Consider the following 16,378-nt stretch of genomic DNA (forward strand, 5'->3'; position numbering starts at 1 on the left):
AGCTGAGTATTAAGGGATCAGCGAGCACTCACCGGAGCTGTATGAACAGTGATCGAAGTAATATGCTATCGTCTCGATGAGATTTGGCGTCGCGTAGCACGACTGCTAATCCCGTAAACAGAAACACTTTCGCGGGGGGCTTGTCAACCTGGCACATCTTCCCAGTTTATCGTGTTCAGGGCTCTCAGAATCTGCAAATGTCAGCTTTCTTAGTCGCGAATAAATGAAGCAGACATGTAGATGTACAAACGCTGGAGCTTGTTACCTATGGGTCAACGACCCGTTCGATTTGGAGGGTGCATTCAATGATTCCTCTGGGTCTTCCGCTAAAGATTTTATCGAAAGTCGATGAGTTCCGTGTAAGATGAGCCGGCGCTCGAGAAAATGTGTTTTAGAAATCCTTCTTGATCATTGCAGTGTAGTATATAAGGCAGTATATAAGACTTGGTAGTATATAGAGACGACGGCGACGGCGACAGAGATGAAGAAAATGATGATGATGACAATCAGAATGATAAAGTTGAAGAAGACAGACAATTGAAAGAGTCCTACTATGAGCCATTTCTTTCTCTGCTCAAAGAGTGAATGCTATTACAGAGTATACTCCACAAGTATCTAACATCCCGCATCTATACATTCGGAACCCTACCGAACCCACTCGGACATCTCTGCGACCCGGCAATTTGCATACTCCCCATAAATACCCCGACTTATTCATATCCAACAAACGAAAAGAAAACACCCCCCCCCCCCCCCCAAAATACCCAACTCATATCGCAAACGCAGCCTCAAATCAATTCCACCCAAAGAAAGAAAATGTCCAAACAAACAATCGGCTTCGTCGGCCTCGGCGCCATGGGCTACGGCATGGCCACCCACCTCGTCAAAACAGGCTACAAAGTCCACGGCTACGACGTCTTCCCAGCCTCTGTTGAGCGGCTCGCGAAGGCGGGCGGGATCCCCGCGTCGTCGTTACGGGAGTCTGCTGAGGATAAGCAGTTTTATATTTGTATGGTTGCGAGTGCGCCGCAGGCGCAGGAGGTGCTTTTTGGAGAGGGGGGTGTTGTGCAGTGTATGTTTCTTTCTTTTTCCATTGTTTTATGGTGTTGTTGGTTTGCATGCGCATTGCGCATTTGTTGGCGTGTTTGTACTAATGCGAGACAGACCTCCCGCAAAATGCAACGCTGATAATCACCTCCACCGTACCGGCGTACTACGTCCAATCCGTCGCCAACGAGCTCATCACCCGCAACCGCAGCGACATCCTCCTCGTCGACTCCCCCGTCTCAGGCGGTACATTTCGCGCAGCCGCCGGGACATTATCACTTATGTCCGGCGGGTCTCCCGAGGCCATTGACTCCGCGCGCGAAATCCTACAAGACCTCTCCGACGAAAACAAACTGTACCTAGTCCCCGGCGGCGTGGGCGCGGGGAGTAACATGAAGATGCTGCACCAGGTTCTTGCGGCGATTCATATCCTCGCCGCGAGCGAGGTTATGGGGTTTGCGGCGAATCTGGGGCTAAATGCTAGACAGACGGAGGAGAGATTGAGAGGGGGGAAGGGGTGGACGTGGATGTTGGAGAATCGGTTTGAGAGGATGGTGGTTGAGGATTGGAACCCGGGGGCTAGTGCGTTGACGATTATTCTTAAGGATGCTGTATGTTTCTTCCCTGGATTTGGATTGCGATATGGGATTGGATGTGATGCTAACAGTGGTAGGGCATTATTACTACATCCGCACGACAAGCAAACTTCCCAACCCCCCTCTCCTCAACCGCAGAACAAATCTACCTCGCGGCACTATCCCAAGGCTACGCCTCCAAAGACGATTCGGCCATGGTCCGCCAGTACTTCCCCACCCCCATCGCCGACGTCACCTCCCCCGCCGATATCGACACCGAATTAGCCTACCAGCTTGTTCTTGATCTGTCACTAGGAATCAACCTCGTCGCCGCCGCCGAAGCAATCGGTTTCGCCCTCCACCTCCAAACCGACTTCCCGCAATTCTACGATCTCGTCAGCAACGCTGCCGGCGGGAGTCGCGTGTTCAACGAGCATGCGAACGAGATGAGAGATGGATTGGGTGAGAAGGGAACGACGGGGGAGACGCTGGACGAGGCTATTGCTAGACTAGAGAAGGTTGTGCAGAAGGCGAGGGATATGCATGTGCCGTTGCATTTGGGAAATGCGGCGTTGAGTGTATTGTTGTTGGCGAGGAGGAGGGTTGATGGGGGGGTGGCTAGTACGGGTGTTGTTCGGGTGTTTTCGTAGTCTGGGGTGGATAATGGGGATTGCCTGATTGGGAAGGTTGTTGGTGATGTCAGTCGGAGGATGTCCGGCGGGGGGGCGAGGGGGTTCGGCTCGAAGACCGATGCGACATATTCTATAGTATAGTATAAAGACCGTCCGAACATAGGTCAATAGCATTGAATACCATTCCATTCCATTCAATCCAATTCAACTGTCCATTCAAGTCAATCCCTGGCAAACCACCAAAATGCCCAATCCCCGCGCCATCCTCGACCACGCCCACACGCACCACTACGGCGTCCCCGCCATGTGCTGCTACAACCTCGAAGGCATCCTCGCAACCGTCCGCGCCGCCGAAGCAAAACGCTCACCAGCCATGATCCTCCTCTTCCCCTGGGCCGTGCACTATGCCAACGGCCTGCTAGTCCACGCAGCCGCCGAAGCCGCCTCCACCGCATCGGTCCCTATCGCCGTGCACATGGACCATGCGCAGACGCCGGAGATCATCCGTCGTGCTGCGGATATCGGCGGCTTTGATGGGATTATGGTTGACATGTCGCATTATGAGAAGGAGGAGAATCTGAAGCTGACGAGGGAGCTTGTGGCGTATTGCCATGAACGGGGGATTGCGACGGAGGCGGAGCCCGGGAGGATTGAGGGAGGTGAAGACGGTGTCGCGGACACTGCGGACTTAGAGGGGATGCTCACCACCCCCGAAGAGTCTGAAGAATTCGTCGCAACGGGAATTGACTGGCTTGCGCCTGCTTTTGGTAACGTGCATGGCGAGTATGGTCCCCGGGGGATTCAGCTGGAATACGACAGACTCCTCTCGATCCGGGAGAAGGTTGGGGATCGGGTGCGGTTGGTGCTGCACGGTGCAGACCCGTTTGACAAGGAGATCTTCCAGAAGTGCATTGAGTGTGGAGTGAGCAAGATCAATATCAACAAGGTGTTGAATAATGAGTTTGTGAGGGTTTGGGGGGAGAAGGCTGGCAAGGCGCCGTTGACGAGTGTCATCGAGGAGGCGACGGATGCTATGCAGAAGGCTGTTGAGAAGTGTATGGATATGCTGGGTTCGACGGGGCGATACTGATGTTCATGTCGTTGTTCTGTATAGAGTAGGGTTCGCTTTAAATGCATAACACAAGGTCCTCACCGTCATCCACGTGTTTCTGTACTTGTAGTCTCCGCGTGCCTGTCATATTAAGATATAGAATGTTCAGTGATTAGACGAGCAAAAAGACATACACCAGGGAAGCAAAAAGTGGACTATGTGGGAATCGAACCCACGACCTCCCGCATGCGAAGCGGGCGCACTACCACTGTGCTAACAGCCCTGATTATGTAACATTTCTTACTGACTGCCTTATCAGGCATAAACCGGGTAATTGCCGGTTACTGCCGTCTCCATACTCCGACCCCGGATTTGACACTCCGTACAGCAAAAGAAAGCATGAACAATCCATTTACACTATAAAAACATGCAACACCGTCCAGCACGGGAATCAAAATACATGAAATTAAAGAAACCGACAAAAAAAAAAAAAAAAATGCAGTAGAATCACATATCAGAAGGAAAGTCAGGTATAGCGCATTTTATCCTTTTATCATCGCATCCTCGTCTATGGCGCGGCAAGCTCCTTCTTGATCTGAGCAATCGCCAAAGCCGGGTTCAGACCCTTGGGGCAGGTCCGCGAGCAGTTGAGAATCGTGTGGCAACGGTACACACTCATGCTGTTGTCCAGAGCGGCCTTGCGCTCGGCCTTGCGCTCGTCACGCGAGTCGGCCAACCACCGGTACGACTGCAGGAGAATGGCGGGTCCAAGGTATTCCTCGCTGTTCCACCAGTACGAGGGGCACGAGGTCGAGCAGCAGGCGCACAGAATGCATTCGTAGAGACCGTCCAGCTTCTTCCGGTCCTCGGGGCTTTGGCGGTACTCGAGGCCCTGCAATTCGATTAGAACACGGCCTTCGTCAAGTTATCGGAATAAATGACTTACATCCTCAGTAGGAGTGTCGCGCTGCAAGTACGGCTTGATCGACTTGTACTGCTTGTAGAAGTGGGTCAAGTCAGGGACCAAGTCCTTGACCACGTACATGTGTGGCAATGGGTAGATGCGCGATTGCTGGGTGGTTTCGGTAGGAATGCGGCCTACAAGATTAGTCTCCTCTTCTATCCAAGTAGACCAATGAACGTACATAAACAAGCAAGAGTGTTGACACCGTCAATGTTCATGGCGCAACTTCCGCAAATACCCTCTCTGCAACTTCTCCGGAAAGTCAAGGTCGGGTCGAGTTCGTTCTTGATACGGATGAGGGCATCCAGCATCATGGGCCCAGTCTTGTTCAGATCCAACTGGTAGCTCTGCATCTGGGGCTTCTCGGTGGGCTGGTCCGGGTTCCAGCGGTAGACGTGGAAGGTCTTCATGCGAGCATCGTCGGAGGGCTTGGGCTCTGCAACATCGGAGGTCTGGGTCTCGGGGACGGTCTTGGGGTTGGCATATCCGGTGGCAGTAGTCGGGTTATCTCTCTCGACGGTCGCGTAGGAACGAGCAAAAACGGCAGGACGGAAGAGGGGCCTCGACGAGGCGAAGAGACGCGAAGCCGTGCGAAGGGCAGCCATTGTGGAGGGTGAAGTCACGAGGGGAAATGCGATTGCGATTGCGGTAGACGAGATGCTGCTCTTAGACAGAGATATAGTATAAAGACAAACAGCCAGCACAAGGCCTATACAGAACAATAATGATCAATTGACGACGAGAAAAGCAAGCCAACGCTAACCTCGGGCAGACGGTCGGTTACCGGCTTACTCAGCATTGGGCGGCCAATCACCGTGTGGCTAATTGAAAGCGTCGGGGACTCACGGCAATCGACTGTCGGGTTCTCTTCTCTTACTATTAACAGTTGAGCTCACTACACTACTACTAATTGTATTTAAGAAGGGCTAAAGTCTCCTTATTCTCTCTATTTCTCTCTCTCACGCCTGGTAGCCGGAACTCGATCCCGATGACTTCACGTGATCCTGCCTGAGGCACCAGTGGCAATGCGTTCATCCGGCGTCATCTAGGCTATAAGGGGTAAATAACCGGACTTGATAATATTTACCATGAGTTACGGACATATGTCTCAGTACGCTGGGTTTATACCTTACATGAAGGACATGGTGAATGGCCTCAAGACCTGCTTGCACGTCTTCGTAGTATTGGATGTCTGCTGTCTCCTAGATCACCGGGTGGTTTGTTCGGCTATTGGGAAGAGTCCCAATTCCTGCGGCATGGGTTTGGGAAAAAGCCGCATCTCAACTATTAGGTGCAGACATCGGGCAACTTGCCCTAAGACACCGTGTTAGCTTGTCCTCCTCAACGTACGGAGTACTGGGGAGAATGCCCGATTTATTCCCATTGTACGTAACGATATGACAGAATGCCATCCTCGTGGATCAGCAATCCAGTATCCCTGACATAAGGTCTGACCTCATGATAGATTCGTGGTGTTATCACCTTGAAAGTCGTGGAATGTAAAGGGTGGGAGAGGAATTAACCCAATTCGAGGATGCGTAGTTTCCCCAGGTCGCTGTTTAAGTTGTACCCGGCTCAGCTCACCGAGTAGTCTCTACATGCGTTTGGCAGCATGGGGTATTGGAACTGAGTACACTTAATGTACCATATTCCTTGCAGGGGATACCTCAACGGGAACCATGCTTCAAGACGCACCTGCTTTTGTGAATGAACAGACAGCCTATTTCCCCAGCTGTGCTTTTTCGTGATTGGGGAAAACCGTTTCATCCCAATCGAATAAGAAGTTATACTCCACCTGTGTCAGGATGGATTTGGAATTTGCCCTAAAGATAGTCAGTTTTCGTAGATGATCTTTCAAATTGTTTACAGCCTTTCTGTCAGACTTCTAGTGTTTTCAAGGGCAATTATTGCCCAAGACGCTGGATAATTTGTCCTTGCACAATTGTTCAAGTGCGAGAAGGTGCCCATCAAATTTGGGTAATTGAAGAGAAAAGTCCCGACAGAGAACAAGATGGTGGACACGGGTGTAGTCACATTGTCGCGCACACCCTTGACTGTGCAATGGCCCAAGGCAATACGTATAACTGGTAACAGAGAGCAGTGCAGGTGACTCGGAAAACACCGTCTTCTTTCATCCTTCAGGTTGCAACCGTTGCGGCCAGTTATATCGGCCAGTCATAGAAATTCGGATCAAAGCAACAACCCTGCCTGGATCTCAGCATTGCGCAGACAGCCGTATACTCATGTGAGGTGTGATGCTCGATACTTGATGGGCGGGTCATTCGTACTAAAAATCTCGATTCAGACGGCCCAATTTCTAGGCTGTACGCCCTCTTGCTTTAGAAAGATGGTTTTGTTGTAGTTTGAGAGAAAGCAATACTCTGCGTCTGGTACATGTTGCCAGCAGTTTGGTCTATCCTTAGCTTACCCTGGCGGCGTCTGAACTTGTTACGACTTTCCGCGATCCTCTCAAACCTGGTCCTCCAACTTGGAGACTCGCCAAGCGAATTTCCATCCCTAAAGCCTTGGAAGATTTCTCCCATAACCTTTCCAGCATTTTCTATTATTCCTGCCTGGGCTGCCTTCTCATTTTTCCTGATGGAACCTTCTTTATTGCAATTGCTGCACCGTGCTGGTCGCCGTGATCTTGATGGTTGAAATTCTGAGTTATTATATATGTGTTAGTTAAGTAGTAGACGCTTCGCCTGTTGCCCATGCGCCCACAGATGAGATACAGACAGGGAAAGCTATTCACTAATATTGATATTCAGTTACTAACTGATATACAGATGGAAGAAGCTTTGGGGGCCGTGAAAATACCGCAGACTTACATTTTTGTAAGCCAAGAGGGTGAGATAAGCAGTTGTGCAAGGCTGTGAGCTTGCATGAAGAATTTATTCAATGAGCTCTCATTCCCTTGGGCCCGTTCATGCAGAGTATGAATGGAATTCAAGGGTGGCCAATGGAGAGTACTGTGATTATCATATCCATATGGGTGGAGCTGGGGCACTCGATTAATGTCTGCTGAGATAGTTTACCGCTATTTCTTATGAAGTTCAGCACTTGCCTAGCCTCAAATAGTGACCCATTGATGGTTTCTAGTCTTCTGGATATTAATATCCGAAAACAGTCACCATTTCTGGCCTACCTGTCTGCTTGCGGGACAGTTCAAGTCAGGGATACCAGATTTCTGGATGAGAGCATCCATCTCATCAGCGCGTTCCAGCTGGCAGGATTTTGCCATGCTATTGGTACTCTATGGGAAGTCAATGACGAGCTCTGTATTGACATGGCGAGAATCACGTATGAGGGAATGAGGGATGGAGACATGACAGACAAATCTGTATGCCAAGGGCTCCATAATGCTACAAGAGTGCTTCGAGATAGTTGGCTGAATATGCTTGGGAACGCCAGATGTGGACGCGGACCAACTGTAAAAGCAGATGTGTCCTTGATTAGGAACACAGCTGGATCTTATAGTACCAACAATGAGGATTGGTGGAATGGCGGATTGCCAAGGGATGCTGTCCCCTGCGATTATAGCGACAATGACGACCACAAAGAGAGGACAGATCCACTACATTGGGTGCCATATGTTCATTTCGGCGTTTAGTGGTACTGCACATGAATAGTTATCTGTTAAAGCCTCACCGTAACTGAGCAGCGCCAGTGAACATGTTTGACCATCATATCTATCAGCTTTGGGCATAGATTTTGTCGCCGCTCGACTTTAGCGCTCATTTTCGACATCAATTTCCATAACGTTCCGAAAGTTTGTCCAATGTTTTCTCAATCGATCCGCCTCTCAAAAGAGTCCTATAATCTCAACTTGCTCTCGGAAGATGTTGTCATATATTACCTTCCAAGTCTCGGCTATCTAGCTGCTTGATGGCCAGCTTTCGGTATTCAGTGAGGCCATCAATGGCCTGCTAGGCTGGAATTGTCCAGCACCTCATTTATGAACGGCCAGAGGACGATATGGTGCTGATTTGAGGGAGATGTCGACGACTACGACTCTGGCGTTGGCTTGCGGTAGTTGGGGAGTGAGAGGTAGTGGTTATATGTAAAAAGGGCAGAGAAAGAAGATAAGAATGGATTTGTTCCCGGGGGCTTTTTGGTGACTATTCATGGAGCAAGTACCGGGTGTCCCGGTTGAGGCCATTTACTGGAGCTCTCCGCCGAAAGTGTGCAGGAAGATTCGCGAAGCATTCAAGTCTACCTAGCTGTAAGGTCCCCATGTCCCTTTGGAAGTTAGAGTCGTGAGACAACTTTCTGACAATTTAGTGAATGTGTGGAAGCGATTTTGTGAACCATGCAATGAGCGAAAAGGTGTAAGTAGACATCAAGCGCCATGTAAATGCCTGACTAACATCCATAGGTACTTTACGGATTGGTGCGATTTAGAATCACCCAAAAGGAACGACCTTGTCTAGACTGAGGCTCGGTATATTCTCTGGGACCTTGCGAAGCCCCCCTCGAAAGTATTCGTTTGAGACAGACGAACCCGCACCCAGACACCTCTTGCTGGGGGATGTAGCTACTCTACTTGTTAGCCCGATAAATCTAGGTAATAACATTTTGTACTTGTTCTTGACCGACATAGGGCGAGAGCTTTTCGGAAAGAGGATTCAAAGAAGTGCCGGACCAAGGAATCCACCACGGACTCTCAAATCATGTCCGGATTGGTTCTTTCCACGACATAATTGACTACGACTCATCGGTCACGGTGGACTCCATCTGCTACTTCGTTCTTTTGTGGAAGAGAACCCTGTCAGGAATCGAATATCCTGAAATTCAAGGTCCTTACACAATCCGGACAAACCTCGGTTGTTCCTGAAGGGATTGAGTACAATCATACGACTTCTCAAATATTCGACATTCTCCTTAATATACAGCACAACAAGCCTCACCTCTCTCATAGTCACGAAATGAACAGTGATAGTCACCGGTCCACTGGTTCTGATGGGTCATGACTGAGGGTCCGACGAATCCACATTTTTTTCCAGACTGCCCCGGTTAATTATCCCAGTAAGCATTCGGAAATCATTCGGTCCACAAAACAGCAAATAAAAAAAATCAGATAAGCGTCTCAAAGTGAAATCCAGAGTTTCGATCAACCCTATCAGCCATGGCCACTTGCCCCGTGCTTCTCGGAGGTTTCCTAATCGGGAATCGTGAGACGGCTCGGAGGGACTCAATATAAGATTAATCAATCTAGATTGTGTCAATCTGCTGCAGCGGCTGTCCCCGAAATCGGTGCTAGCTCAGGTACTTCTGAGTCTGGATATTATCCGTTTATGTCCCGATATTAACCTCGTGGGAGAGCTTCAGGTATAAAATGTTCAACGGCCGCAGATCGATACTGCTTAACCATCCATCCATTCTTTTCTTTCTACACTGATCACTTCATTCATTCTTTCGTTCTTCTTTGTTTTTCTCTGTTGATCATGAGATACATCTCCCTCTTCACCGCAGCAGTCGCTGCCTTCACCACCACCACCACCGCCGCAGTCAGCGTCTCCGGCTCCGCCGAAGGCTTCGCCAAGAGCGTCACCGGTGGTGGTGATGCAACCGCCGTCTACCCCTCCTCCACGGACGAGCTGGTCTCGTATCTGGGTGACGACGAGGCGCGTGTGATCGTGCTCTCCAAGACCTTCGACTTCACCGGTACCGAAGGCACGACTACCGGGACTGGCTGTGCGCCTTGGGGCACTGGCTCGGCTTGCCAGCAGGCGATTAACTCGAATGACTGGTGTACCAACTACCAGCCTGATGCGCCTACTGTTGATGTGAAGTATGATAATGCGGGTACCCTGGGTATTACTGTTGCTTCGGATAAGACTATTTTGGGTGAGGGCTCGAAGGGTATTATTAAGGGTAAGGGATTGCGGATTGTTAGCGGTGCTTCAAACATTATCATTCAGTGAGTCTCTTTACCCTCTCAGTTGAAAGCTGTCTTCTGACAAGAATAGGAACATCGCTGTCACCGACATCAACCCCCAGTACGTCTGGGGAGGTGACGGTATCACCCTGAACGACTGTGACCTTGTCTGGATTGACCACGTTACCGTGCGCCAATTCCCTCCCTAAAGCCACCCAGAATCAAAGCTGACAATCGTATAGACTGAGCGCATCGGCCGCCAGCACATCGTCCTCGGCACCGAGGAAGACAACCGCATCACCATCTCCAATTCCTTCATCAACGGTGAATCCGACTACTCCGCCACCTGCGACGGCTACCACTACTGGGGCATCTACCTCGACGGCAACAACGACCTTGTCACCCTCAAGGGCAACTACATCTACCACACTAGCGGCCGCTCCCCCAAGGTTCAGGGTAACACGGTTCTGCACGCTGTAAGTCTCCCTTTCAAGAATAACGCATTCGGATTAATATTGACGATGGACAGGTCAACAACTACTGGCACGATAACTCTGGCCACGCCTTCGAGATCGGTGAGGGTGGCTACGTCCTTGCTGAGGGTAACGTTTTCCAGGACGTTACTACCCCTGTCGAGGACCCTGTTGATGGCCAGCTCTTCACTTCTACTGACGCTAGCTCTAACGCTCAGTGCTCGTCGTACCTTGGTCGGGACTGCGAGGTCAACGGCTTCGGTAACTCTGGTACCTTCAACCAGGACGACACTAGCCTGTTGTCCAAGTTCAAGGGCCAGAACATTGCTTCTGCTGATGCTTACTCTAAGGTTGCCTCGAGCGTCACCAGCAACGCTGGCCAGGGACACCTGTAAAAAGGGAAAGGAGGATGTTCAAAACAACATGTTACTCATGTCGGAGGGTATAGCCCTAGTGGCTAGCTGGTGAACTCGGCATAATATCGTTTCTCTTCTTGTACCTACTTTATTACTCACTTTTGGATCCTTATTGGTTAAAAGCTAACCCAACGCATGGTTCAATTAATTGACTCTGAGGATAATATATACAAAAGCCTTCGTAGAACATGTATCAACACGAGTAGCTGCTAAGCACCTAACAATGATGCGAGTCAGTTAACAGTGATCAATCCTGGTCCAAACGCCGTCGCCTGTGACACCTCGGCTGCATTCGCAAACGGTCCGCCGCTGGTGGTTACCGCTGCGATGGTCAATCCGTTCAAAAGGTACTTCTCATACGGAAACAACGCCTCGGCCACTACCGTTTCATTGTTGCTAGAGATAATGTTCATCCGCTCGGCGATAGGCGTATTCAGCTGGTTGATGTAGGTCATCCATAGTTGTCCCGACTTATCGCCCGTGGTAGGCTTCCAGGAGACCCGGATAAGCTGCGTTCGGGGACCAGGAGGCGTAAGGATGTTCAGCGGTTGGAAGGTATGCAGGGGAATATCGGCAATGCTAGAGCAGTTTCTCGGCACGATGAATCTCTGGACAGCCGAAAAGAGAAAGTCGACATTGCCCGTCGTCGGAAAAGGCACGTCACTGGCTACCTTGTTTTGAAGAGTGCGGAACCAGCCAGACTGTTGGCCCTTCTGGCCGGCTATGGACGCTGCGAAACGGGCCAGGTCGAAGTCACTTCCCATGGCGAACCGCGTGAGGATATCTTGCAACGTCCCCAATTTCAAATTCGTAAAAGTCTCTCCCAGCGCAATCGCAGATTTGTAGTCGGACACAGGGAAACTATAACGACAAGGCCGGACGGTGTTGAGGTTGAAACGACGAAGGCCACTGTTTTCCGCGATCGCCTGTAGTTCCGCTTGCTGCTACTATTAGCACTAATGAACTCTCTCCAGATGTAAAGCCAGTACATACTGCAAGCAAAGTAGTCAGAGACTTGATAACGATGTCACGCTCCTGCGCGTTGGCAACCTGGTAGCCCGGCACGCTGGTGGTGATGTTTCGAAGGAGTTCATCGAAAAAAGCTACTTCGGACAATCCAGTAAACGCCATGAGTTTCAAGTTGTTTATACCCTCGCTGCTGATACGCATCGGAGGGGGCGTGTTTGGCAACGTGCCACCGGCTCGCATCTGGATCGATTCGATTTGGCTCGGGGACGGATCGGGCAGACTGTCAGGGAGAGGGAAATCGACCTGCTTGGACTGTGTCGAGGCGAGGAAAGCAATGGAAGAAGCTGCCAGAAGGCAAAATACGTAGGATTTAAGAAAGAACATTCTCGTTGAGATGCAGAAAGAGATTTAGTTGTCACTAAGAGTAATGTCGATACAACGGTAACGGGAGAATGCTGTTCGGGATGGATTTGGAAGAGATCGAAGGTGGAGGAGAGAAGAAGAGACGGTGGAGGATAGAAGGTGATCAGGAGTAAGCGGTGGTACTCGATCGAGAAGGCGCTCCTGCATTTGCGTATGGAAGGAACGGCCTCATGGTTTCCTTTTAGGGTAAGAGCAGTCCACCCCGATGGAAACTCCGGCTCCGAACATCATGCCTTGCCTAAATCTGCCTGAGTCCAATAAGCTTATTTTTTCTACATCTATCTTATCAAATTCAAATCAGCCACACCAAACTAATTGCACCAAGTCCCAGAAACCAACAGCAGTCCCATCAAATCGTCTGAATGTCCGTAATTTCTGCCGTGAAACAGCTCTTCGAATTCCTCAAACCAAAGTCCAAGCGCACGCGAAAGGAGCCCGAGCCGCAAGACACAAGCCAACCTTCCGACGACCAGGACGACATCCCAAGAGCGTTTCACGTTGACGATGAAAACAGCCCTGGGGGGTATGAGCTGGCGAAGATGCGTACTCCTGTATTGGTGAGACAGTAGTTAACGAGGTCACCGACGCAACAACCACATCTCAAACCAATAGAGGCAAGCTACTCGCCGAAGTCTCGGATACAAGCTAAAACCCGAACAGATTCTTGTCTTCATGATACCCCCAGTCCTTCAACACTGGTAGCACCGCTTTCTTGATCATCGCTGGAGGTCCACATAAAAGCGCCACAGACCGTTCATCCGGTTCAAACGCATACTGGTGGAGGATCCTTTCGTCTACATGACCTTTTTCGCCTGGCCAGTCATCCCCTGGATGAGATAAAACATGGGTGACGCTAAACTGGTCCGGATTCTCCCGTGCGAATCGATCAAGCTCTGCATGTAATAAAATGTCATCCTCGGTCTTGTTCGCGTCGATAACTCTGATCTTTGTTCGGTCTTCTTCTGTTAATAGAATCCTGGCGACAAGTTGGTATCCCGGAGTGATCCCTGATCCGCCAAGAACCAGGGTGATACGATCGAAAGAGTAACTTCTGTTGTCGACGAGGATCTCTCCATTTCCTTGATATCTAATTTGCCCAGATGGTCCTTTCACCTCCACCACTTCTCCCTCCCGAAGACAGTCCAGAATATTCGACATGGTTCCTCCCGGTTGTCCTGGATCAGGATAGTATGTCTTCACAACCAGATCGAAAGTGCCTTTGTCCTGGTTGGAGAGGATTGGCCAAACAGGTGTATAGGGACGGAAAACCAGCCGATCTCGGAAATGGAATCCCAGTTGCACATGTTGACCAGTTTCTAGCCCTAGTGTCTTGGATGACGGTGGCAGTTGGAATATATAGCGATTTGTATCTCCTGACATCTTAATTTTTCGAACCAGTCGCACCAATGTCCATCTACATAGTAGCTATAGGTGAGTCTTGCATGCATTGGGCAATGGACCACAACGAGACTTACTTATGCCGGCTCAGTGCTACATCCATATCCCTCCTGGCTGACGTGGCCCTTCGTTTGGCTTTCTGCTCGGCCACATGTTTCATAAACTCCTTTACTTTGTCGGTCACCACTCCCAAGACGCATTCTACCGGCACTCGTTAACGATCTACCGCAAACACCACGATATTGGATCGCACCTTGCAATTTCTTCTGAGCAAAATCGTCATGAATGCTCTCAAACGCCTCCGTCGTCTCCGAATGAACTCGCCCAGCATGATCGAGGATCGGTGCTATGCCACCAGGGTGCCAACTCAGAACACTGGTGGCATCGTATACTTTATCGTTAATCACGATCCAACAGTCCCTTTCACTCGAATGACTTTCTATTTCCTCGCGGGTGAATTGTTTCTGAGAAACTGTTGCAGAGCGTTTAGCTTGCTCCATCTGAATCTCTGTGGATGGTTCCATCCATCCACCTTCTCCAGTGCCTGGTTCGCAGGGGTGGCGAAACATCAAGAGCAATTCGTTTGTGTCAGAAGCGTTGATGACTTGTGATTTGACCACGTACCAACAATTGTTCATCATTCTGGGATATTTAGTTATGGCTTGCACAAAGTGTAGACAGAAGAACTTACCCTGTCAAATTCCAAGAAGGCGTGTTAGGTTGCATATTCTTCGCTACATCAAAGCAACGCACGATGATGTTTTGGGCCTCTAGCATTTGCGGAAGGTCGACATCAACGTGCCAAAACAGCCATGTCCAAAATTTCCTTCCGTGCCGCAGTGGTGCTTCAGGATACTATATGACAAGGTTAGTCCTGAAAAAAAGTAAATGCCCATCTTATCATCTCACCCGCCGCACGCAGTATAACCAGTTCTCACCTCCATCCAGGCTGACCTCAACACGCTGTACTTCCTGCCCGCCTCCACTATATGCAAATCCTTCGATCCGATATGTTTGGTCTCTCTTTACATCGATGAGCCTTATTGTCTCACCCTGGGCTGGCTTCGCGATAATTGAGTTCAGTGCCTGCTCATTGCAGATGGTACTCGGGTTATGAAACAAAATATCCGCAAATTCGGAGTTCGGATCCGTCACAAAGCTGGGAATGACACGGTTGTCATATATATGGTAGTAACTATCATTCTCACGGTCTGTCACCCATATATTCGCCAACCACTTTACGCACCGACCTCCGACATATCCGGGGATAATTAACCGGAGCGGATATCCATGATCAGCTGGCAGGGGGCTGTTATTCATCTCATAGGCGAGCAGAACATCGTTGTTCGGGTTCATAGCGTATTCAAGCGGTATACAGGTGGAATACCTCCCTTCGCTGAGATTATCTGCGCCCTCGAAATGAACCCAAAGACTCGCGCTTGGATAGTCGTCCATTAATGACACAATGTCAGCTTTTAAAAGTACATCCCGCAACAAAGCTCCTTTCCAGTAAGCACAACTGACAGCCCCAGGACCAAAATTGAAACCTTTGGAACGCCTGAGCATATTGAGTTCCTTTCGGCGGTTGCCATCACAGGCGAGGAGAACCGGAATATTCACGCTTTCAAATTGGTCCGTCAGGTCGTCCATGAGCAGCGCCAGAGATCTACCAGCTGATATCTCAAGTTTATGATTCGCCCACTCCAAGTTCGGAACTGAGCCATGATTCCGGACATAGTGAAGTCGGTTCGGTGTGATGAGCCCTGCATCAAAAAGCTCTGACAAATCCGGCTCTGCGTTCAGCGGATTTTTGCCAGTGATTCGGATTAGAGTGTCGGGTCGCACGATCCAGTTATCTGGGCTGAATTGATCCAGCTCATCAATTTGCGTCCATATCAATTCAGACCATGCAGGCGAACGACCTTTGCCATCATTTTGTTTCATGGAGCGTATATGTTGTGCCTCCTCACGCAAATTCCGCAAAAGCACCTGCTGCTCCGGGGTGTATCCCGGTTTACCCTCGTCCTCTTTCTTCCCCTTCTTGGGCTCGGGTTCCGAGTCATCTTCCTTATTTGTATCCTGTGTTTGCTTTTTCTCATCTTCGTGTTGGCGCTTTCTCTCATTGATGAGCCAGCCTTGTTCCTCTTTGATAAAATCTTCTGTAACGTGCAGGACATATCTCCGGTTCTTCGGATGTACTTCTGGTCGTCTGAATTCGAAGTCCTACAATAGAGATGTGGAATGAGGTTAGTTTATCTGTTTTTTTGTGCAAGTACACACAAACTGACCTCTTGCTTGGCAATAAAGTCGCGAACAGTGAGAAGTTCTCCGCGGGCTGCCTTCTCTTTCAGTTCTTCGATCTTTCCCTCGGCCTCTTCTTCAATCTCAAACCGCCAGTCATCTCCGGTGTGGGTCAGACCGGGGAATCGGTCATCGCCATCTCGTAACCCTACCCGGTGACTGTGTGTCTTCGTCCAATGCGGCTCATTGAAGACATCCTTTTTCGATGCTCCAGACGTCTCAGGCATCCTGCTTCAGGGAGTGATGGG

General features: G+C 49.9%; 8 protein-coding genes and 1 non-coding gene across 9 annotated transcripts; 5 read left to right on the plus strand and 4 right to left on the minus strand.

Moving 5' to 3' along the window:
- Positions 1 to 816: 816 nt before the first annotated feature.
- ASPGLDRAFT_28064 (uncharacterized protein) lies at positions 817 to 2,272 on the plus strand (the record flags this gene model as incomplete). The annotated part of the gene is made up of 3 exons (XM_022543718.1): positions 817 to 1,072; positions 1,165 to 1,658; positions 1,721 to 2,272. 3 exons carry the CDS (start codon positions 817 to 819, stop codon positions 2,270 to 2,272), a joined length of 1,302 nt encoding a protein of 433 aa, XP_022398395.1.
- Positions 2,273 to 2,498: 226 nt separating this feature from the next.
- On the plus strand, positions 2,499 to 3,728 carry ASPGLDRAFT_28065 (class II fructose-bisphosphate aldolase; the record flags this gene model as incomplete). Its single annotated transcript, XM_022543719.1, has 2 exons — positions 2,499 to 3,309; positions 3,625 to 3,728. The coding sequence occupies 2 exons, from the start codon at positions 2,499 to 2,501 to the stop codon at positions 3,726 to 3,728; spliced, it is 915 nt and encodes a 304-aa protein (XP_022398396.1).
- Positions 3,517 to 3,588, minus strand: ASPGLDRAFT_t129. Its single transcript has one exon. It is a non-coding gene; the product is annotated as a tRNA-Ala (tRNA).
- A 145-nt stretch (positions 3,729 to 3,873) lies between the features above and the next one.
- On the minus strand, positions 3,874 to 4,874 carry sdh2 (succinate dehydrogenase iron-sulfur protein subunit SDH2; the record flags this gene model as incomplete). The annotated part of the gene is made up of 3 exons (XM_022549273.1): positions 3,874 to 4,197; positions 4,252 to 4,403; positions 4,451 to 4,874. The coding sequence occupies 3 exons, from the start codon at positions 4,872 to 4,874 to the stop codon at positions 3,874 to 3,876; spliced, it is 900 nt and encodes a 299-aa protein (XP_022398397.1).
- A 1,704-nt stretch (positions 4,875 to 6,578) lies between these two features.
- ASPGLDRAFT_646740 (uncharacterized protein) lies at positions 6,579 to 7,048 on the plus strand. Its single transcript, XM_022548807.1, has one exon. It carries the CDS (start codon positions 6,664 to 6,666, stop codon positions 6,925 to 6,927), a length of 264 nt encoding a protein of 87 aa, XP_022398398.1. The 5' UTR covers positions 6,579 to 6,663; the 3' UTR covers positions 6,928 to 7,048.
- Positions 7,049 to 7,378: 330 nt separating this feature from the next.
- Positions 7,379 to 7,654, plus strand: ASPGLDRAFT_94019 (uncharacterized protein; the record flags this gene model as incomplete). Its single annotated transcript, XM_022550555.1, has 1 exon — positions 7,379 to 7,654. A coding segment is annotated over one exon (276 nt), but the record flags the coding sequence as incomplete, so codon positions are not given.
- A 2,113-nt stretch (positions 7,655 to 9,767) lies between these two features.
- On the plus strand, positions 9,768 to 11,018 carry ASPGLDRAFT_98146 (polysaccharide lyase family 1 protein; the record flags this gene model as incomplete). Its single annotated transcript, XM_022550621.1, has 4 exons — positions 9,768 to 10,192; positions 10,242 to 10,338; positions 10,393 to 10,626; positions 10,680 to 11,018. Coding segments are annotated over 4 exons (1,095 nt in total), but the record flags the coding sequence as incomplete, so codon positions are not given.
- ASPGLDRAFT_50250 (putative sexual development protein (LsdA)) lies at positions 10,863 to 12,185 on the minus strand (the record flags this gene model as incomplete). The annotated part of the gene is made up of 2 exons (XM_022547269.1): positions 12,033 to 12,185; positions 10,863 to 11,980 (listed from the first exon to the last, which is right to left on the minus strand). Coding segments are annotated over exons 1-2 (842 nt in total), but the record flags the coding sequence as incomplete, so codon positions are not given.
- Positions 12,186 to 13,076: 891 nt separating this feature from the next.
- On the minus strand, positions 13,077 to 16,357 carry ASPGLDRAFT_38014 (putative nitrate reductase; the record flags this gene model as incomplete). The annotated part of the gene is made up of 6 exons (XM_022544894.1): positions 13,077 to 13,845; positions 13,907 to 14,030; positions 14,083 to 14,471; positions 14,521 to 14,684; positions 14,739 to 16,052; positions 16,118 to 16,357. The coding sequence occupies 6 exons, from the start codon at positions 16,355 to 16,357 to the stop codon at positions 13,077 to 13,079; spliced, it is 3,000 nt and encodes a 999-aa protein (XP_022398402.1).
- Positions 16,358 to 16,378: the final 21 nt, after the last annotated feature.

The sequence above is a fragment of the Aspergillus glaucus genome, assembly GCF_001890805.1.
Source record: "Aspergillus glaucus CBS 516.65 unplaced genomic scaffold ASPGLscaffold_18, whole genome shotgun sequence".
Lineage (NCBI taxonomy): Eukaryota > Fungi > Ascomycota > Eurotiomycetes > Eurotiales > Aspergillaceae > Aspergillus > Aspergillus glaucus.